Source organism: Onthophagus taurus, chromosome 11 (genome assembly GCF_036711975.1).
Source record: "Onthophagus taurus isolate NC chromosome 11, IU_Otau_3.0, whole genome shotgun sequence".
Classification (NCBI taxonomy): Eukaryota; Metazoa; Arthropoda; class Insecta; order Coleoptera; family Scarabaeidae; genus Onthophagus; species Onthophagus taurus.
In genome coordinates, this window is record NC_091976.1 from 21,445,226 (window position 1) to 21,467,599 (window position 22,374).

Here is a 22,374-nt window from a genome sequence, read left to right on the forward strand (position 1 = left end):
AAAGAACGGTAACATCATCGTATTTCATCCAGTGAAAGTCGTTAACCCCAGGCCTATATTTCTTCATAAATCCAAAAGAACTGTATGGGTTGAAAACTTTTTTGAAACAACAACGAAAATGGGTAGGTTAATTATTAATTTACTTAAAAAAACTTATCTTATCGAGGTAGATACGAAATGTAGTGATACAATCGCGTGAATCATTCTCTACGTTAACGAATTTATATATTTAATTAACATTTTCGTGAAATAAATAGTTTTAATGGCTTTTAATCGAGAAAATTTCATTCGTGAGACTTCTTTTTTAACTGATGAAGATGCCCTTTCTGTGTTTGAAGAAAAGAAAGGTTTTTTAAAACTTACTTTTAATAAGTGGTGTTTTAATCTTTTTTTTGTGTTTTTACAGGAAAATGCGACGCTTGTCTTACAAGAATACCTTATGCCACCTTAATAGCCACAATTATGTGTCTGTTAGGTGTGGTTGTCTTTTGTGGAACGATGTATCGAGGTGCTACTTTGGCTTTCCTTATGTTTAACGATGTCTTTAGAATGAGACTCTTTTGGTGAGATAAAATCAAATTTATTAATTTTAATTATTAATTTTTCTTGCTAATATTTTAGGGTGGAAGCAATTCAAATGACTTTTGTTATAATCGGAGCTTGTATGGGTGCTTTAGGTCTGATGATACTCACCATAGGGTGTTTAGCAACGGGACAAACGCGTTATAAAGTGTATAAAGCGTGGAGATCTCGAGTTGGGGGTCGAATTAGTTGCGCAGTATTCATGGTTATTACTTATATCCTTCAAATCGCTTGGATACTAATGTTTTGCTTTTTAATAATCATAACATTCACATTTACCACTTTTTGGTACATGTGTGATAATCCGCGCGTTCAAGATCGACGAGACTGCATTGATTTCACCCAATTTTATTTCTTTTTCCCTGAAAATCATCGCCAAGAACACATGAAAGTCTGTTCCGATCAAGAAGTTAAACAATTTTGTAAAGATTACGTCGAAAAAGCGGAAATATTGTTTATTTTAGCAACCGCTTCCTGTTTATTAATCATTTTAAGTCTTGTTCATTATTTAATGTGCTTATCAGCTAATTACGCACACATTCGCGATCACGAAAAATTCCAAGAATTACAAGATTTGCATTATTTAACTGATATGGATGCAATTAGTGGAAGAGATAGGTTTTAGGATATGGCCCAGGAAATGCACGCACCAAATGTTTTCTCTAGATGGCAAGAAACCAGCGCAAACACAATTTCTTGACACAGAATCGATTTTTAAAAAATGATTAATCTGTGATCTATTTTTATTCAAGTGTATTTCCTGGGAATATATGTATTTAGAACTATTTCTTTTTTTATGCATTTTTTTTGATATTTAATAATATTGCTTAAAGATATATTTAGATTTTTAGACTTTCTTAATCATTTTTTTGTATTTAAATGTTGCACAAAGACTCCAAATCCTTCCTTATAATCAATTTACTACAATTTTAGTTATCTGGATTCTCTTTCATTCATCTATACATAGCTGATGTAGTTGCGCGTTTTGGAATATTAATTCAGCTATGTAGGTTTATTTTGTCTAAGATTACTTTTCCTTGATTCAACATAAACAGCACAAACTGAGTTCAAACCGAGTTGTTAGCAAAAATCTAAAATCGCAAATCGCGCACTGGTTTGAATTGATGAATGCCTAAGTCAATATTGTGTTCTTTGACGCAAATTATGGTATTTTTTAGGTAGTGTCGGACATCGTTATTAAAATTGTACCATAGGCAATAAATAGTCTACACTAATTCAAAGTTGAATTACAAGAATAATTTTTAATACAGTGTATTCAGAAACAGTATTTGATTAAGTTTTGTGGGTCTTGAGAAAACAGTCTTTCTGCTTTATGGAGAGGTATTTATGCGCTATTTTAGCTAGCTTCGGAAATAGACATTTTTTTTCACTCCAGAATTGGAGGAAATCTTGTTTTCTGTCTATATATGGTAATTCAATATAGAGGTGTCTCACGTTACTGGTCCTTAGAACTTTTTTAGGTTCCACTATTCGTACAGTTTTGAAATTTTGGTAACATGGGTTGTTCATTCGGAACTTTCGATCTAAAATATTATCAAGATATTCACTTCCGATCTACCGGAAGTAGACCATAACTTTGTTATTTTAAATGGAATGCTATAATTTTTATTACACCTTTTAATTGTACGTAAAAAAATATGCTGACTTTGATAAAAGTTATCGCTACTAGGTGTCTTTCGGTTTCGAGCTATTTTGATTTTACGTTTTTTTTTACAAATTTCAACATGCTCTTTAAAACCTCATATCCCATCCAACGTTCATTCAAAAAAGCTCTAAATTGGCACGATTACTCTTCAGATGCTGTCAAATAGATTGTCATTTATTGTATCAGAGTATCTTATACAGTATGGTCAAAAATTGAATTACCGTTTTCCATATTCAACCGCAAGAAAGTCGAAAATTTTAAATGGAACGCCCCATATTTTATTAGCCTACCCCAAAGGGAATTTAATTCTCTACAATGGAACCGTTTATATTTTTATTTTTTGCATGAACGCATGGCGTTTCAAAGAGCATGTTGAAATTTACAAAAAAAACTGAAAACCAAAATAAGTCGAAAACGAAATCACTAGGTGCCAATAACTTGTATCAAAGTCAACCTATTTTTTACGTAAAATTAAATGGTGTAATAAAAACTATAGCATTCCACTTAAAATAATGAAGTTATGGTCCAAGGTTTATATATAAGAGGTTGTCTAGGTTCGTACGCAATCATACTGCGCATTACGTCACATGTGGAAAATAATACCGCCAAGCAATTCAAATTAAACAAAGGCATGGAGCACCACATGGCCATGAGATTGCGTGCGCAATCCGTGATCGCTTACGTCACGAAACACTCCTGCTCTTGCCCCTCGCCCACAAACTAAAATCAAAGTATTGCAGCATAGGAACTTAGACAACCTTTAATATATAAACCTTGGTTATGGTCTACTTCCGGTAGTCCGGAAGTGGCGGCCATCTTGAAAATATTTTAGATTGTAAGTTCCGAATGAACAACCCATGCTACCAAAACTTCAAATCTCTACGATTAGTGGAAACTGAAAAACTTCAACGAATCAGTTACGTCAGACACCTGTATGTATGTGTAGTGGGGAATCTCCATGTGTACAACCTTTTCAGTGGTTGTTTAAAGAAAATATTGAGGTCCACTAAACTAGCGATGGGCCAACTCGGATTTTCGCCAAACCGAGTTGATAGCAAAAATCTAAAAATTCGCAAACCGCGCACTGGTTTGAATTGATGAATTCCTAAGTCAATATTGTGTTTTTTGACTTGCATTATGGTATTTTTTAGGTAGTGTCGGATATTGTTATTAAAATTTTACAGTAGGCAATAAATAAAATACTATAATTCAGAAAAGAATATATTTTAACGAATCTACACTAATTCAAAGTTGAATTACAAGAATAATTTTTAATACAGTCTATTGAGAACAGTATTTGATTAAGTTTTTTGGGTACTAGTCGGCTTCTTCGATCATTACATAAAATACCCGCTTTAGAAAATAGTCTTTCTGCTATATGGAGAGGTATTTTATGCGTTATTTTAGCTAGCTTCGGAAATAGACACTTTTTTCACTCCAGAATTGGAGGGGATCTTGTTTTCTGTCTATGTATGGTAATTCAATATATAGTTTTATCATCGTGGCTGCTGAACAAGTTGTAGTGAAGTTGGACTTCTCGACAGTTTCTGATATTTATTGGTCTATAACACCCCAAATATCATCTTCAATAGTAGAAGCAGCTCCAAAAACAGTAGATGTAGTAGTTTGGTCGCTTGAGTTCAAGGTTTCCATTAATAAGTAGTCGTTTATCATAGTATCCACATTTGCGCATTTTTAACGTTGTTTTCTGAACTAAACGCTGATTTTTTATATAGCGGATCAAGAAAAGTAGCTTTTGCTGCTGTCCTATTAATCTCATAAACCCCAAGTTGTGTCTCTATTATAACAGCAAGAGTTAGATATCTTATGGTATGTCGTAGACCGAATACAAGAGGTATAACAGATGATAGCGATGGATACTTCTCCCAAGATAAAATTGCAGTTACCTTTTCAAACGGATGTAAGAATGCCACTACGTCTTCAGCAAATAATCACTCTTCAGAATCCAGATTCGGCGGAAGTGATACCAGTTAAAGTTTCGTTAAAGTAGCAGAAAACGGAATCTTGAGCTTTGAGCATATAAAAAGTACTGTTCCAGTAAGTGCTTTTGCATGGCGACCAAGCCACATGAAGATTTTGTGCTATGTTTAAAATGTGACACAATCGCTCGGCATTTATTTATCCAATACTCTTCTATCTTTTTCTATACAGTCTTTCACAGCAAGATTAAGATTATGGGCTACACAGAAATGGTTTTGCTTATTTAAAATTTCGATAACTGCTTTTTTCATTGAAGTTGCATTTTCTGCAACTATAGTCATTATTTTAGAACTAATCTGCCACTCGTCCAATATTTGTTGAATAACATTTGCTATATTTTGAGCTGTATGGTTATCTTGTATTTCCAAAATAGAAATAGCTATTGATTGCAATTTTGTTTCTTCTATAAAATGGGTGGTCACACTAATGAAACTTTATATTACTGTCAGACGTCCAAATATCTGATGTCAAAGCAATAGTTGTAGATTCAATATTATACTTTTTGCCAACATCTGAGTCAATTTTTTTCTCGGAGGCAGTTCATAATCGGTTTTTAATATTTTGGTGTATTTGCGAAAACCCTTATTTTCGACAATTTGTAAAGGTCATAAGAATCTATGCATCAACTCAAAATTTTTTGCGGTACGGTTAAGCGAGTTTGCTTGAATTGTTTTATTGGAGGTTCAACATCAAGAGATGAAGAAGAAGTCGGTGGTAGTCGTAGTACTTTTAGTCGTAGAAGTATTATCATCCAAGTCTACGATTCTACAATATTCATTAGGATATTTTTTTGATATGATTTATCAATGTGTTTGTGTTTCAAAAATATTTGTAAGTTTCCGAACATATTTTGCATTTTGCTTTTCCAGTTATTGCCCCGGCATTGTCCAATCTCCAATCACATACACTAAAACAAAATTTATTGCACTTTTAAAAATCTCAGTACTTAATTACGTTCGATTCCCATGTATTTCTATACGCTGACTTGTAACTCGAATAAAATCCGGTTCAATCGACAAGACGACGCGCCGCGGTGGCTGATGGTCGCGCAAAAAGTAAACCCAACTCGAGTTAGTAACAGTCTAACTCGAGTTAACCCGGTTTGATAAATCGAGTTGACCCATCTCTAAACCAAACAATCCTTCCTCTCCTTGCCTATTTCGTTGTAATAAATTTTTTTGATTACATATTGTTTAAGATTTTTATAGCTTTATAGAATGTTAAGATAGAATACAAAAAGTTCTAAAACTAATAATGTTAAGAGACAAATTTATACAAAGTTGCTCTCCGTCCGATACAAATGTCAAAAAATATTTCATAATTTTATATAAGATCTTTATAGGATAAGAATGTTTTTTTATAAGACCAAAATTGACAATATAATGTTTAAATTAAAAACAAGGTGTTTATATTAATCTTCATTTAATTTCGTCAGAAAATTTTTTATCAAAATAATTGTTTATTATTTAAATAAATTTATTGCAATTATAAAGTCATTTACACTTAACATTGATTAATTAATTAATTACGACACTAAAAAGATAAAAATGTTTTTTGATAAAAAAAATTTCGTTTTTATTCCTCATCATTATTTTTGTTTGAATTAATTTGATTGAATTCAAATCGTGTGTTATTTACGTACGCGATGGTTACGTCGAGTTGGGATTGTGGAGGTGGTGGTGATGGTGGTGGACCCCGAGGTGTCTCGCAGAGTCTACAAAAATAAGATCAACTGGATAACTTACGAATTAGCCTGTATTTTTCATCAAAAAACTTTCATTCGATTGCGATACAAAATTTACAAACTAAAATCTTTCCTTTTTCCTTTTTTTACTATGTACAAATTCTTTCTTTAACCTTTTTATCTTTTAAAATCTTTAATTTACACTTAACAAAAAAAAATTAAAAAAAAAAAAGACTTAAACTTTACTTAACCATCATTCAACATACTCTGGATGTGCTCTTCTAATAAATTCGCCAAATGTCTCCTTTTAAACCTTAACGATTCTTGTATCACTAATTTTACAATCGCCACTTGTACTTGAGTGTCACCTTTTAACGTTTTTATATTTTCGAAAAGTTCTTTAAAATTTCGCCCGGGTCTTCTCACCAACATATTTAATGTTTTTCTTATTTGAAGATTTTGCTCATCGATTTCTTGCTTTGTATCAAAAGATATCTGAAAACATAAATTTCAAATAACGTTTAGATTTTTTTTGTTGTAACTTACATTTTGTGGTTTTACTTCTTCTGTTCTTTCTTTTATAACGGAATTATTTATATTATTGGCCTCTTTAAGTATTTGTGAGATATCCGAATCGTAATTCATTGAATATGTGTTATCGTTTTGGTGATTATTTTCCACCGAGGAATAAGTATGTTGATTTAACGATGGTCTTATGGGTGTAAACGGCTCAGAAGAATTGTAAAATGGTACGTCTAACGTCGGGGAAGGTGACCGAGGTCTTTCTAAGATCACGTTTGAATCGAGCCCATTAACAGCCACTACTGTTGATAGGTTTGGTTTTTCTTCTATGTTAATTATTTCTTTATCAATTGCATTTAACCTAAAAATTTTATTTAATTTTATTAATATTAATTAATATTTTTTTTAATAGAATTTACCAAGGCACTGGAGAAGGCGCAAAAGGAATCAAAGGGCTTTGAGGTGGTGTTAAACTATCAGTTGCACTCGGACGTCTCACCACTAAATCTCTTGGTAAAGGACCTGGTTTTCTTTTACTTGGTCGATTATTTGCGGTTAGATCAGTGTTAGGTCGCTTATTTGATTTATTTGTACCGGGAGCACCCACTAAATCTATGTCGGCTTCATCAACCTTAAAAAATATTCCAATCAAATTATTACAAAAAAAAATAATTGAAAAGTACCATCATTCGTTTATCAATTTTAAATGGATTCCCAAACATATGCTGCCTAACTGGGGCTGATTCAATTTCGCGTAATTGAGGAGTTTGCTTTTTAAGATACTCTTGATAATTTCCCATTTGCGAAATCGGAAGTGAATGGGCACTATCCTGGTCTAAAGCTACGTAGTCGGATTGAAGGAAATTGTTTCGCATTCTTGCAACCTGTTGCATCAATCGATTTCGAGGAATATCAAAAGCGTTCCGAAAACTAACGGTGTGACGCTCTTTATCTAGAGCCCCAACAAATAAATTGCCTTGTTCCATGAGCTGTTCTTTTAAATTCGAGAATTTATCGACTAAAAGCGGGTGACTGATAAGATCTTTTTTTAGTGTTACTTTTGGAAGGATTCGAAACTGTTCTGGCGTATTAAAAATCGCCTTTGATGGCATCTAAAAAATATTAGGGATAAATTTTTAAAGTTAAAATTTGATGTGTTCATTTACAGAGCTTTGTCTTTGTATAATTTCATTACACAATCTATCGTATTCATTTTTTGCTTGATTTTTCATCTTCTTTAAGTAGTTCATTACGGAATAACTAAGGCAGTTATCGGCATTTTCTGGTACTAATGATGAAGCTAAAGCAACCGGAGCTCCTAAATTATAAAAATAAATTAATTAAACTTTGTCACATTATAACAAAAAATCATTCATACCCATTCTAGTTAAAGCTCTTCGTAATGGTGTGGCATAATACACAGGCAAAGTTCTTAAATAGTTTTGAAATTGATTCCTCCAATCGTTTGTTGGTTTACATCTGTGGACCTAAAACATATTGATCCCAAAAACAATCGTTTCTTCGATTTTAATGAATTAAAACATTTTTTTTCTAACCTTAAATAATTCATCTAGTAAGGGCAGTAGAACAGGATAATTATAAGGCATCACAAAGAGATTAACACAGTTTAAGTTCGTGCTTGCTTTTAAATATCCAAATGGATGACCAACGTCCGAGTTTTTATAACTGTTTGCAACAAAAACCTATTTAAAAACAAATAAAAATATTTATTATAAAAAAAACCTTTTCAAGATGCAGTTAACATTTAAGAACTAACACTAGAACTAGAAACATTCAGGTTTAGCTGTACGTCTCTTAAGACAGCACCGACAATGACGAAATTATAATTGATTACAGTCATGAGGGTATCGTATTATTCAGTTTGTGACTGTTTTCACAGCTATTAGCAATTTAGTCATATGTAAAAATGGTAAAAAAAGACATAACATCCAATGAAGCAAGTCTACGGCGTTTAGGATTCAAAATTACTGTAATGTGTGAGTGCAGTGTTTCATATGTAAATTCTGGACCAATGATTAACAATGCTTATGAAATAAATTGACGAATAGTGTTTGTAATGCGACTTATAGGAGTTGATTTAAATGGACTCAATCTATTTTGCGGCTTGATGGATCTTCTTAGAAAATTCAATAAGAATACCTTCGCTGGATGCTTCGAAAACGTTACCAAATCAGCTGAAACAATTTATTAGCAGAGTGTAAAAATCGTCGTGGACGAAGAGAAGGCTAAGATGTTAGAAAAAGAAGTTTCAGATGCAAATTTGACAGTTTCTGGAGATGGAACATGGAAAAAACGCGGTCATACTTCTCGTTTCGGAGTTACAACTCTTGCAGATCAACAATTGCAAAATCAACTTACTGTAAATGTTGTGAAATATGGGAAAAGAAAAAACTTACATATTCTGAAGAATATGAACAATGACTCGAAGAGGAAGACGATTGTGACGCAAATCATGAAGGATCCGCTGCGAAAATGGAGGTTGTTAGTGTGAAGGAAATGTTTAGTCGTTCGATTGAGGAATATGGTGTAAAGTTAAACCGTCATATTGGTGATGGTGATAGTGCTACATACAAAGGAATAATAAGTCTAAATCCATATGACGTCTGTTGGTTCAATGGATACAAGCCATGAGACGCAAAGTTCTCCATACTTTCACATGAGGAACACCAAGACGAGGAGAAAGTCTTCTTGTAGTGGTAGATGGACTGCGTTCTATCGATTGAAGACTTTGTTCAACTTTATTCTGAGTTTGCACACCTGCACGTTGAGAATGAATACTTGTACTTGGAACAGAACAGTTTTCATGCAATCTGGAATTTCGGTTAGGAAACCGTGTCCTATAGTCTTGACGAGCAGCACGTGTATTTCCATTGCAGAAACCGTAACAAAACACCATATCAGCATATTCTGCATGAGTCAATATGTGGCATTATCAACAACTTAGTCGACACGTAACCCAAATAATATTAAATGTTAAACATTGACAAATGACTGTTTCACAACAGCTGTGCGTGATATAAATTTATGAATTAACTGGCTGAATCTCAGTTTCCTTTGAGAATTGAGCACATGTTTATAGGAACTTTTCTGCTTAAAATGAACAAATCCATAACATATTAACCTATGTACTATACCTCATGAAACACCCTGTATTATAAGATAGTCATGCATAAGCATGTTTTATTGTACCATGATCTAGGATATTTTTGATTGGGTGAAAACTGTCGATTTGACATCAAAAAAACGGCGATTTTTTTAGAGTAAAATAAGTTTTTCTCTAATATTGCCTTAATATTCTCTAAAATCCTAGGTCATGGTACGGAGAATATCTTCTATTTTAACATCGATATTTGTTTTTTTCATTTTAGGTACTGAATCAACTGTTATCGATGCAGCAGTGAAAGAACTTTTTTTATGAGTGTTTCATAGCGCATAAGTCGCTAAAATGTTAATATTTTTATACAGGGTGCCCATTATGTATGGAATATAGTATATATTTCGGTAAATGTCGGCTTTATAAAAACACATTTTATACAAAAGTTGTTTAATATTTTATTTGCCATAATAAGACAGCATTCAATCGTTTTTAATTCAGAAAACAAATGAGTAACGAATAAAACTTGAATTTTTTTAAATAGCAATATACCCTTTCGTTAGACTCATTTGATAGAGATTACTTTTCTCTTTACGATGACGATGACTCTTACATCACAAAATTTTTGAAAAAAATGTAAAAATTGTTTATTAATAAAAATTAATCAATGACATTAATCTAGATATCCGAGATCGTCAAGTACCTCGAATTATTACCGTAAATTAAATTTACATACAAAATAAAACAAATAAACGAAAAATTAGCGTACATTTCCAATAATTCGAGGTACTTGACGATCTCGGATATCTAGATTAATGTTATTAGTTAAATTTTCTTAATAAACAATTTTTACATTTTTTTCAAAATTTTTCTGATATAAAGGTACTAAAATTTTACGTCATCGCAAAAAGAAAAAAATCTCTATCAAATGAGCCTAACGAAAGGGTACATTGCCATTTAAAAAACTTCAAGTGTTATTCGTTGCTCATTTGTTTTCTGAAATAAAAACAATTGAATGCTGTCTTATTATGGCAAATAAAATATTAAACAACTTTTGTATAAAACGTTTTTTTATAAAGTTGATACCTACCAAGATATATACGATATTCCATACATAATGGCACCCTGTATAGTTCGATAATAGACAAATACATTCTAAAGCGCCCTTCACACGATCAATATATACTGTCAATATCTGAGTATTGACAACATTATTGAACGTGTGAGTAGAAAGATTGACATATTGTCAATATTGAAAATATTGATGGAATGATTTGACGAAAACGAAAATATTTGATATATTGACAATACATATTAACAGTCTGAGGGAGATATTTATAATCCTGCGTCAGTACGATTATATTACGGATTATATCGCGTAATAATGAATTCAGACAGATATACTTTATACTTTATTTATTTTTTTATATCTTTGACTGCCAACGCAAAACTAAGTCAATAAATATTGCTAGTCCGAGGCAATTACAATTTGTCATTATTTATTGACCATATTGACAATATTTTATTGACAATATATATTGATCATGTGAAGGGCGCCTTAAAGTTTCAAAACATTCGATGAAATAGTACTTAAAAAAAAATCCTAAACATCACCTAAATTCTTTAGTAATCATACTGATATAGCTCCTTAATTGTTATTCACTGCTAGATTATTGTATATTTTTATTAAATTAAAAGTTAAACTAACACTAAACCTAGAACTAACATCATTTTAAGGTTAACATGAATAAATGTTATTTTGACACAAGGTTTATAGAACATAAGGTTACCTCATTCCCTATGTCTTTGTAGTAGCGATTATTACCCCGCAAATTGACGTCACTGGTTCGATACAGTCAGAATAAAAGATAGCCTATACGTGCCTATACTGTGGTACAGTCTATATAAAATATTTAAACCTTGCATCGTGTTGTGTTGTTCATAGAACCAGCTATGTCACTGACCCACCTTGCCTCTCAGAGGAGGAGAATCGGTGTTGGGTAACCTTATGTTCTATAGACCTTGATTTTGACATATAAATGTCAATTTTGAGGTTAAAAATTAATTTTTAGCACCATTTTTCTTCAATACCCGGTTATTTTGTACAATTTCAATATTTCCCTAGTCAATTGACTGTTATCACTGTAGCAGTGGATGAACTTTTTTTATGAGTGTTTTGGGACATAGCGCATAAGTCGCTAAAATGTTACTATTTTTCTATGAAAAAGTTATTGTATATAGTTCGATAATAGACAAATACATTCTTAAAGTTTCAAAACATTCAATGAAATACTTAAAAAAAAATCCCAAACATCACCTAAATTCTTTAACAATTATTGTATATTTTTATTAAACTAAAAGTTAAACACTAAACTTAGAACTAACATAATTTTAAGGTTAACAAAAATGTCATTTTGACATATAAATGTCAATTTTGAGGTTAGAAATTATTTTTTAGCCAAATTTTCCACCAAATTATATATATTAATTATTAATTTAAAAAAATCTCACCTGCCAACAAATTGTAGGTTGTTTCCTTGCTAATATAAATTGTGTTAAAGGTGATGGTTCCAATTCGTATTTATCAAAAGGTAAATTTTCAATAACCATGGGATCTGAACTAGTGCATGTAAATTTAACATTAGGATGTGCCGTACGAGGTGGTAACATCGAACCGGTCGAGTCAGGCCAAAAAGATTCCGGAAGCGGCCAAAAACCCACTGGATATCCTTTTTGTGTGCTTCTTGGAACATAAATCATTTTTCTACATGTATACCATGATGTGTTTTGTATAGCGCGTTCGTTTACGTTTGGTAATTCTTGTGCGAAATCGTCTTTGACGAATTCGTCCTTGATTTCATCACCTTTTTCGTTAACCGTTAATGGAGGATCTGGACCGATTTTTTCAAAGTTTATTACAACACCATTCTGTACTTTTTGTACCAAGCTATCTATGCATTGATTTAACATTCTATGAGATGTTATGCAATAAGATCTACCCCCTGTTACTTCACACATTGCATCTATTGGGCTACTATCGCTTGGAACTAAACCGGTGTCTCTTTCTATAGCAGGAGTTCCTGATAATCTTAAGACTAATGAAAACAGTCTTTGGTCCCATCGAAACGGCTCTCTCGTTAATTCGTATCCCGGTAGAGTATTGTTCATTGGTAAATTAAACTCTTCGTGAACCCCATTAATATTTGATAACTTTCCACCGTCCGTTATTAAAACGATAACGGAAGTTTCTAAGAAAAAAGGGCATCTTCCTTGACCGTATGTATCTATTCCGGAAGTCATTCGATTTATATTTAAAATATCAAAGGCTTGTTTCACTGCAACACCCATTGTTGTCATTGAATAACATTGTAAATTCTTTAATTCATTCATAAAAGTTGCTAAATTTTCTTTCCAACCTATTCAAAATTAAATTAAAAAAATGCGATCATTAAATTCACCAATAAACCTTGAACATTTATTTTATAACTTAACAACTTTGCTCAGTTATCAATTATCACCACAACCATCATTAAAAACATTTAAATATATTACCAGCTTTAATATTATTAGGTGGATCCTCAAAAGTAAGTAACATATAACGATCAATCCTACTTTCGGGACTTCTCTGTCTCATTTTAACAAACGTTTCAACCGCTGATTTAGCAACGTCCAGTAGCGTAGTACGACCGCCAACGTATGTCCTAAAAAAATACCGATAATGTTTATATTGTGGAGATAACCTATAAAAACTAGGGGGGAATTTGCTAAACGATGGTTATATTAGCGCACCTTTGAAGCATCGAAGCCGACGTGTCAATAAGAAATACAATTATCGTCATTGTGAAGACGTTTTATGACGTTATTTCTACCTGGGCATTGTCTTTTTTTAATAAAAAAAAAAACTTCTCTTGTAACGAAACAGGTCCGTTCTCGCTAACGGTTACAAACGCTTTGAGGCTTTGACGTTATGAGGTGACAGTTGATTAATGAATATAGCCGCATTTGGATTAATTTTAACCCCACCACCAAAGAAAACCATAAAATAGGTTGGGTTTAAGAAACAATAAGACGGCCGAAATTAGATTTAATTAAATAAAACGAATTAAACGATTAATTTTATTATACTTAACGCGTTTTAAGTTAATATTTATGAATTGAATTAAACAATTAATAATTTTGAATTGATTATTTTTATTTGTTGTGGGTTAAAAAAATAAAGTAAATTGTTATCTATGGATGATGATAACCGTCACATGCCGACAAAGATGGTGGGGGTTAACTCCAATGGGACAATGTTAACTTTGATTCTTTTGATGGTTTTCCACTTTGCGTGCTAATTTCCAAGAAAAAACATGACTGTATGAGTGATTATTAATGAATTAGAAGTTTTAGTTTGATCAATTTAGTGAAGATGACGGTCACGTATACAGCAGAGGTAGCAACGAGTAGATTAGGATGTTTTTTAAAATTATTAACAAGGTAATTATTAACGTGAAATTATCAGTTTTATTTCATTTGTTTTCTTGTAATTAATATGTCAAATAAAATAATTTGAGGTTATATAAACAAGTCAAATTCAAAGAAATAGATTTAATATAAAAAATTCTTTTTTTAGGTGGAGAGGAAGTATTTATAAGTTAGTTTGGTTTGAACTAACAATATTCTTGGTGCTGTATTACTTTTTCAGTATTTTATATAGATGTGTATTGGTATACGATGAAAATGCTAAAAGGTATTAATAAGGTTTAATTTAAGAAATTAAATGATCTCTAAGAAATTGTATTCTTTGTTTTAGTACTTTTGAAAATATTGTTAAATATTGTAAAGGTTACATGGATCTGATACCAATTTCGTTCGTTTTGGGATTTTATGTATCAATAGTTATGACGAGATGGTGGAATCAATACACAACTATTCCATTTCCTGATCCTTTGGCTGTTTTTGTTAGTTCAACAATTCATGGTATGGTAAGTTCATCAATCTTAATCTTTAAATTAATGCCATTAAATTTCATTACAAACTTCTTTAGATTTTGTGAAAAATAATTTTTTTAACATTGATGAGAAGTAAATTAAAAAGCACTCATTTTTTAAATTGACCTTAAATTGTTATGTAAAGATATGAAACAAAATAAAATTAATTAAGTGCAATTTTGCTAAACATAGTGTAATTTAAAAGCTTTAGATTTTTATGACCTTGGATGTAGCATGTTTAAAATAGTTTTCGTAATGAAATAGTCCATTATATTTTAAATTTAGAGTGTAATAATTCATTTTACAGTAAAAGGAAAATCTGCCAAAAGAGACAAGATTTATTTTTAATAATTTTAAAATACATAAAATACTTAAGCAAGTTGATTGCAATCAATTATTATTATTACGAAATAATCACAAAATGTGATAATAATGAAATAATTGTTATTAGTATTTATTCTGATTTAATTTTTATATTATTTCCTAATTCAATTAGTAAATAAAGAAAAAAACCATAAATTTTGATTAGATTAGATAAGAAATTTTGATGAAAACTTTATTTTAGTCTTACTATTTGATAATATATACTGAATGTTTTAGTTGTTCTCGTTTTACCAACTAATTTGTTACTATGAGTCATTTCCCAGAACTTTTTTTTCTGTTAAAAACTAAAAACTCTGCGCGTTATGTTTTATTTTAGTTTGTAACATTTTTTACGCTTCATAGATGATTGCTTTGAGTTATGACGCAAATCGTCAAGCTTATCTATTAAGAATTTAATTACATGATTCCGACAAAGAAAGCTAAAACCCAAACATTTTGCAAATACTTATTTTGTTATCATTATTTTACTATTATACCGGGTGAGGTGAAAATAGTTTCAAATAAAACTTTGGGGGAAAATATTCTGTATAATAGACATAACCATCAAAGGAAATACAACCGCGATCATGGGCAGAAAAGAATATAATATAACTTCATGTAAACACAAAATTTGTTTTCTTGTTTCATATGAAACATTGCTGTAAATTTGAATATTGCGAAATGACTTCCTATGCGCAGGACTTCAGGATGTGATAGCTTGTCCAAAAATTTGAAAAAAAGTCTATCAATTTACCCTCTAAATTGTCCTCTAAAATTAAAACCATTTTCGAGATACAGGGTGTTGAAATTTAATAAAAAAATCGTTTTTTACCGTTTATCGTACAGAAAACAGCGTTTGTAAGCATTTTCTACTCATAATAAGCTAAGTTTTGTGCGAGAAAAAATTTTTTTAATGTCATAATTGGTGAAGATTTTGAAGGGGTAGTAGTTGTTTTTCTCCCCAACTTCTACGTCACTGGAAAAAGTACGATTTTGAGACGCCCATTTGAACCGTCAATGTTTACTACACAAAAAAGGTACTGTAGGTCATGATCTCTAAAGTTGACCCTTTTCGAGAAAAATCAACTTTTATGTTGAATAACATAGTCAATTTTTTGAAATAAATATTTTATTTTACAGTTAAACAAAATTTATGTAAACGTTAGAACATCCTGAAGTCCTGCGCATATATTATTAAACACCCTGTATATACCATCTAAATGTGGTAAGGTCATACGAAAATTTGAACAAAGCCATAATATTGTATATCCAAGAATTTCATCTGAATTAATAGAAAGTAAATTATATCAATTATTGATAAGATAATGTATAAATTGGAGAGATAGAATTTAAGGAGTTAAGAAGCGATTTCGATTTTAATGAAATTTTAGTTTCTTCTATATCAAAATATTTGACACTTGTTTCGGCATGTATGACCAAAGCAACATAACCTAACCATACAGTAAGCCAATCTAATCTAAAGCAAGCCAATCACAACTCAAACCAATCACATAGCAACTCAGCTGCAAAGTAGTTTATCTTGAAAGTAAACCTCAAAGTAATCTATCTCCAAAGAAAGCCAAAGTACTTCAATCCAACCACACCTCACAACCATTTAATCTATTCAACTACAAAATAAGCCAAACAAAACTCCACTCCAAATGAAGCTAACCCAATCTCCAGTAACTCATCCACAAAGCAATCCATACCAACTCCAAATCAATCCAATCCGACTCTAAACCAAGCCAACCTGACTACAAAGTAGATTTACTTACTTGATTTATTTCCTGTCGCTCCTGGTGGAACATCTGGTCTGACGTCTCTATGTTTTCCAGACTTCCATTGCATTATGTCATCTCCGTGCTTCTTGGTGGTTCCAGTCCAGTACTGACATCTCAACCGCTCCATGAGGCTTCCTTAACGTGTGGCCAATCCATCGCCGTTTTCTCTCCTTGATTTGGTCATTAACGGGTCGTTGGTTTTCTTTTCCACGAATCTCCATTTAACCTCACGTTTATAATGCTTTGCAAGCATTGATTAATAAATGTCTTATAATTAATAAAGGATGTCGAACCTGTAATTTGTTTGACATCCTCTTGGTGACTTTCCATGTTTCACACCTATATAAGAGGACTTAATATAGGTTGCTCTTGAACAAGTAACGTTTTGTTCTTTTCGAAATGATGTTATTTCACCAGATGGGTTACAAGGGCACAAATTCTGTATATTCGTTCCTAACATTATCTTGTAAGCGGTGGTGTTGGTTGTGCTTTTTTGATACCCACTATTGATTACCATGCCAATTTTAAACTTAATCCATCCACTAGTGTTTTTGCGGCGGAAGCAATAGCAATTTTGGAGGCCTTAAAGTATATAGATAGAAATATACGCCCAAATAGTAGCGTTAGTATATTCACTGATTCAAAAAGTGTCCTACTCTCTATAAAACACAGGAAACACACCTCGAGCCAGCTTTGTACCAGCTTGTTCTAGTAGAAATTTTGAACAATGTCAACAGGTTAAATGATCAAGGCCATGTGGTAAAACTTTTATGGTTTCTGTATACACAAAATTTCTGTGAAAGTAGGCAAAGTTCTGCAAATTTTACGTCCTCAAGTCTATTATACATTCCCCACTGAATACTATTTCTTTTTCCTTCAATAAGCTTTTTGATCACTCTATCCAATACTAAATAGAAAAAGTACTTGCCTCACCCCAGACTTGGTATGGTAATGATCATACCAAGTTTGGGGTATTACAGGTATACATTACCACAGAGACTGTATCGGTTCTCGTCTGAACCCCAAAGTTGGCCGATCAAAATTTAAAGCAATTAAGCTCACTCCAAATCGAATCTAACTCAAGCATAATGCATGCCAATCCAACCAAATTCAAAAACAGTGAAACTGTAAAAGCAACTCATCTCATTGCAAGTCAGACGAGACACGAGTTAGATTATCTTGGGTAATCATAAAACTATTCAAACAAACTTCACATCACCCCAACATAACCCTAACGTAAACCAACCCAACTAAATCAAGTCAAACCAAAGCATACCATCGCAATGCCAAAGTAACCGAATCCACCCTGCTTGCAATCTGACATTAAAGCAAGGCAATCCAACAACAAAGCAAGATAACCAACCCAACTGTGAAGTAAGTGAACTCTAAAATAAATCCATCCATAAAAAGCAACCCCATCTATTGTGATTCAAGCATGGCACAAATTCAAGCCAACTTTGACTTTAGTAGTGTTTCTTTCTTTCCACTTTATAGCCTTGATACTTTGATGTCTTTATAAATATTTTAACAATTTTTATATCTTTCTCTTCTAGATCTACCATTATCATATGCGGTATCTTAGTCCAAATTGAATCTGTCGAAAGAAATTCCAACATACATCATTCACCAGTTGAAGAATTTCCAATTTCTTGTAACACAAGACTTTTGTCGATGCAGATATAAATTTTGTTGAGCCACATGATCCTAAGTGCGTGTTTTAATCTATATTTCAAGGAAAAATTTTTTAATAATTAATTTTCCATTGTTAAAGAATCAGATTTAAATTATTGTCATCTTCGGCATATCTCCCTAATTTGGTTTGAGAACAATTTTGGTATTGTTGATATGAATATTTTGGATTCTGTGGGTTTTTGGTAAAAAAGCTGGTAAAGTTAATGTTTAGAACGTTAATTATTTAATATAAGAAGTTTTATCATGTCTATTATGATACAACCTACGATCACCTGCTGCAATCAAACAACGATTCGACTTCTTTAAAATTACCTAAATATTTTAAATACCTTAAAATAATTTACTCCTTTTTTCTTGATTTTTTCCATCCTTAAATGCCCAATTTTTTAAATTACTCGAAACAAACATATTACATAACTTAAAAACAAGGTTTATTTACCGTTTAATTCCGAGAACGCATTCTGTTTAAGCTTAAATTATCGTGTAAACAATTTTGTGTTTAATAATTTTTTTTTTGTTATAGGATGAAGGTGGTCGAATGATGCGACGTACAATAATGCGTTACGTCTGTCTTTGCATAACAATAATGTTCACTGGTATTTCTCCGCGAGTAAAAAAACGTTTCCCTTCATTGGACCATTTAGTCGAGGCGGGTTTGCTGCAGGACAGCGAAAGAGAAATTATAACCGATTTAAACGCAAAATTTCCAAAATACTCGAAATATTGGATGCCCATCGTTTGGGCAGCTAGTATAATAACGAGAGCTCGAAAAGAAGGCCGAATTCGCGACGATTTCGCCGTTAAAACGATGCTAGATGAATTAAATAAATTAAGAGGAAAATGCGGATTATTGCTCAGTTTTGATACTATAAGTGTACCTTTGGTTTACACTCAAGTGGTGACTTTGGCGGTGTATACATATTTTTTAACGACTTTAATGGGTCACCAATTTATCGATACGAGTGATAACAATTATTTTAATATGTATTTACCCATTTTTACTTTATTACAATTTTTCTTTTATATGGGATGGTTAAAAGTTGCAGAATCACTTATTAATCCATTTGGTGATGATGACGATGATTTTGAAATTAATTGGATGATTGATAGAAACTTGCAGGTGATAAATAAATTGAAATTGTTATGAATTGGAGTCATTTTTTTGTATTTTAGGTTAGTTATTTAATAGTTGATGAAATGCACCACTCACATCCTGAATTAGTGAGAGATCAGTATTGGGATCAAGTGTTCCCTGCTGAACTTCCGTACACGTTAGCTGCTGAACCGTTTCGTGAATCGCATCCTTTACCATCAACTGCAAATATTGCAGTTTATCGCGATGATATTCTTCCACCTACGTCGGTTAAAGTTGACGATAATCAAATTTACAGCGATATGAACAGTGGGATTATGTTCACTGCTAAACCATCACATTTAAAAAGGGGAACTTCGCAATCTTCTAATATAGGTACAACTGTTCCAGGTAGAATAGATTTTTTGCACATTTATTTAATTAATTTTGCACCCAAACAAATTATGAATTAAAGTTAAATTTATTTATTTATTTTTAGATTCAATATCTCGAGTAAGTTCGGTAACGAATATGTTGAAGAAAATATTTAATCGCGAAAATAGCCGAACGGAATCAGAGCCTCAAAGAGAATCTCCGATTGAATTAGCTCCTGGTACTTCGGTTCCAACAACTCCAAAAACGATCGCTGGAAGTCCAGGAACGGCGAATCAAGTATTATTAAAACCGGGGGCAACGAAACTTACCGATCAAGTTATTGAAGAAGTGGATGAACAAACGACTATAACCTCAATGAAGGGGGCCAACGATCTGAAACCGACGGTATTTAACGTGTTTGGCGTTCCAGCAAGGTCACAACCTATTTCCGTTCCGCAACAATTAAATAAGTAACTTAATTCAAATAAGAATTTTTGAAATATTTCTCTAACATTGATTTTTTCGATTAGATATGATGACATATCACATGATCCTTTTTCAAAATCAGCTCCTGAGGGTGATGAAGAAAAAGATCAATGTGATAACATCAGTATAGGCTCTGCTACGGATGAGGATAGTGAAGAGGATGCTTTTACAAGGTTAAGAAGGAAAAGATTGCAAGAAAGGAGGAGTAGGTTAGTGATTAAAATTTTTACTTGCATTTTTTTTGTGATAAATCGTTTTAAAAAATAGGCATTTCATGGACGATTTGGTATGCAAATTAGGATTATTAAAACTAAAATTAACTTTTTTTTATTGATTTTCAGGTTGATGTTGAGCTTGGGTAGATCGTTGAGCAGTAACGTAGATTTTAATGAGCACCAAAATTTAATAGATAGATCGCCGACGAGTCCGCAATACATAAGAAGCACCTCTCAAAGGGATAACCTGCATGATCATGCTGATATTTTATTATACGAAAAAATGCCGCCAGAACATAAATGATGTTTTGATTAACTTTAATTAATAGATTTAATATGATTTAAATAAACAAACAACTTGCGATGTGATATAAAAATGTTTAAGGATAACTTATTCTTGTTAATAAGCTGCAATCAAAATGCTATTACATTACTTATTTTATATATTTTTATAAAGTCTTTAACAGTATTTTTTAATGTAGGTGTAGACTTTAAGGGATATTTAAAAAAACTTTTAATTTTTGTGTAGTAATTATAAATATAAGAATTGTGTGCCTGCTAATAATAAATATTTAATTAAATATAATTATTGTATACCAACATTGAACGATTTAAAAAGGCGTTAAAAATGTTCCTTAACTAAATTAATAATAAAATCTTTCAAAGTATGCATTTTTTGATGATATATATTTAATCTAAGGAATTGGAGGCGTTTAGATTAACAATTTAAGTAGAAATTCTTTGGAACTTTATTTTTTTACATATAAAAACAATAATTTCACAAAATTATATATAAACTAATTGACTTAAGAACTATCAGATTCGCTATCCTCAGAACCAGAGCCGGTAAGATCCCCATTCTCCCGTTTTTTCTTTGCCATTAATTGTTTATACTCTTTATACGTTATTTTTTTTGGAATAATCGTTTCTAAAAACTCATACTTCACCGACTTATGGATCACATTCACTAAATTGTTATAATTTAATTTTTTTGATTTTTGAGTTTTAACCATATCATTTATGCTCTCTTTTACTAAACATTTAATAAATAACTCCTAAAAATAGTTAAAATTATACTTTAGGTTATATTTTTATAGACTCCTTACAGTTGCTTTTGTTGTTAATACCGCTGCATCTTGACCAACATTATTAACACCATCAGCAGTTTTCATAATTGTTTTAACTCTACCGATTGATAACTGTGCCATTTTTTAGCTTTAAAAGATAAATTTTAAATTATAACAACATTGTTTGGGATGATATCAATAACATAACCTCAAACCTTATTGGGATCTATTTTATCGGCAACGTCAAAAGGAAAATGTCAAATTCAATTTGAGGTTAAAAATAAATAAATAAACAATTATTTTAATTATTATATGTAAAAACATAATATAAAACGCAACACAATTTTAATACACTTTAATCTTAATAAACTATGCACTTAGGACCATTTTTTTATTCCACCAATTGATTATGCAAATAAGTTCTAAAAAATAAATAAGAATAAATATTAAAATAAGAATTCTTCTCAATATTGTAATAAATAAGTGGTAATATAATAACAATAAGAATTCTTTTAGATGAATAAGAAAAGATAATGTTATACTATACCATAAAGGGGATTTTAAAAAAATCTTAATGAATTCTCCAAAATTGCTCAATGGGTTGATCTTATATGGTTAACACCTTCTTCTATTGCTTTAAGTAATAAACAACTCTTTGAAGATATATTTTTATAGATTCCTTACAGTTACTTTTGTTGTTAATATCGCTGCATCTTGACCAACATTATTAACACCATCAGCTGTTTTCATGATCGTTTTAACTCTACCAATTGATAATTG

The 22,374-nt window shown here is 31.5% G+C and overlaps 4 protein-coding genes across 7 annotated transcripts; 2 read left to right on the forward strand and 2 right to left on the reverse strand.

The window, feature by feature from the left end:
- Position 1: 1 nt before the first annotated feature.
- On the forward strand, positions 2-1,443 carry LOC111418080 (neuronal membrane glycoprotein M6). Of its 2 annotated transcripts, none has more exons than XM_023050522.2 (3): positions 2-122; positions 407-563; positions 622-1,443. In XM_023050522.2, the coding sequence occupies exons 1-3, from the start codon at positions 119-121 to the stop codon at positions 1,205-1,207; spliced, it is 747 nt and encodes a 248-aa protein (XP_022906290.1). In that variant the 5' UTR covers positions 2-118; the 3' UTR covers positions 1,208-1,443. The 2 variants fall into 2 exon arrangements, with proteins under 2 accessions (XP_022906290.1, XP_022906289.1); XM_023050521.2 differs by lacking the exon at positions 2-122 and adding an exon at positions 169-347.
- A 3,080-nt stretch (positions 1,444-4,523) lies between these two features.
- Positions 4,524-13,529, reverse strand: LOC111418087 (integrator complex subunit 6). Its single transcript, XM_023050532.2, has 11 exons — positions 13,360-13,529; positions 13,123-13,271; positions 12,082-12,986; positions 8,012-8,158; positions 7,834-7,942; positions 7,622-7,773; positions 7,139-7,567; positions 6,875-7,086; positions 6,480-6,816; positions 6,200-6,428; positions 4,524-5,963 (listed from the first exon to the last, which is right to left on the reverse strand). The coding sequence occupies exons 1-11, from the start codon at positions 13,407-13,409 to the stop codon at positions 5,899-5,901; spliced, it is 2,784 nt and encodes a 927-aa protein (XP_022906300.1). The 5' UTR covers positions 13,410-13,529; the 3' UTR covers positions 4,524-5,898.
- Positions 13,530-13,680: 151 nt separating this feature from the next.
- LOC111418105 (bestrophin-4-like) lies at positions 13,681-21,195 on the forward strand. 3 transcript variants are annotated; one of them, XM_071200112.1, is made up of 8 exons: positions 13,681-14,049; positions 14,186-14,302; positions 14,366-14,537; positions 18,903-19,499; positions 19,553-19,847; positions 19,927-20,296; positions 20,357-20,521; positions 20,654-21,195. In XM_071200112.1, exons 1-8 carry the CDS (start codon positions 13,982-13,984, stop codon positions 20,829-20,831), a joined length of 1,962 nt encoding a protein of 653 aa, XP_071056213.1. In that variant the 5' UTR covers positions 13,681-13,981; the 3' UTR covers positions 20,832-21,195. The 3 variants fall into 3 exon arrangements, with proteins under 3 accessions (XP_071056213.1, XP_022906326.2, XP_022906325.2); XM_023050558.2 differs by having other exon boundaries at positions 13,682-14,049; positions 19,951-20,296; XM_023050557.2 differs by having other exon boundaries at positions 13,683-14,049; positions 19,553-19,862; positions 19,951-20,296.
- A 63-nt stretch (positions 21,196-21,258) lies between these two features.
- On the reverse strand, positions 21,259-21,830 carry LOC111418089 (chromatin accessibility complex protein 1). The gene is made up of 2 exons (XM_023050535.2): positions 21,634-21,830; positions 21,259-21,582 (listed from the first exon to the last, which is right to left on the reverse strand). Exons 1-2 carry the CDS (start codon positions 21,733-21,735, stop codon positions 21,334-21,336), a joined length of 351 nt encoding a protein of 116 aa, XP_022906303.1. The 5' UTR covers positions 21,736-21,830; the 3' UTR covers positions 21,259-21,333.
- Positions 21,831-22,374: the final 544 nt, after the last annotated feature.

What these genes read in the sequence shown, in the direction of transcription:
- LOC111418080 (XM_023050521.2), top strand. Translation starts at nt 263, where the DNA reads ATGGCTTTTAATCGAGAAAATTTCATTCGTGAGACTTCTTTTTTAACT. An exon ending in TGTGTTTGAAGAAAAGAAAG is followed by an intron (nt 348 to 406) that starts GTTTTTTAAAAC and finishes GTGTTTTTACAG; the next exon opens with GAAAATGCGACGCTTGTCTT. An exon ending in TTTAGAATGAGACTCTTTTG is followed by an intron (nt 564 to 621) that starts GTGAGATAAAAT and finishes CTAATATTTTAG; the next exon opens with GGTGGAAGCAATTCAAATGA.
- LOC111418087 (XM_023050532.2), bottom strand. Translation starts at nt 13,409, where the DNA reads ATGACGATAATTGTATTTCTTATTGACACGTCGGCTTCGATGCTTCAA. An exon ending in TCGGCTTCGATGCTTCAAAG is followed by an intron (nt 13,272 to 13,359) that starts GTGCGCTAATAT and finishes GTATTTTTTTAG; the next exon opens with GACATACGTTGGCGGTCGTA. An exon ending in TTATACAAAGACAAAGCTCT is followed by an intron (nt 7,568 to 7,621) that starts GTAAATGAACAC and finishes AATATTTTTTAG; the next exon opens with ATGCCATCAAAGGCGATTTT.
- LOC111418105 (XM_071200112.1), top strand. Translation starts at nt 13,982, where the DNA reads ATGACGGTCACGTATACAGCAGAGGTAGCAACGAGTAGATTAGGATGT. An exon ending in GTTCAACAATTCATGGTATG is followed by an intron (nt 14,538 to 18,902) that starts GTAAGTTCATCA and finishes TTTTTGTTATAG; the next exon opens with GATGAAGGTGGTCGAATGAT. An exon ending in GTTCCGCAACAATTAAATAA is followed by an intron (nt 20,297 to 20,356) that starts GTAACTTAATTC and finishes TTTTTCGATTAG; the next exon opens with ATATGATGACATATCACATG.
- LOC111418089 (XM_023050535.2), bottom strand. Translation starts at nt 21,735, where the DNA reads ATGGCACAGTTATCAATCGGTAGAGTTAAAACAATTATGAAAACTGCT. An exon ending in TATTAACAACAAAAGCAACT is followed by an intron (nt 21,583 to 21,633) that starts GTAAGGAGTCTA and finishes AACTATTTTTAG; the next exon opens with GAGTTATTTATTAAATGTTT.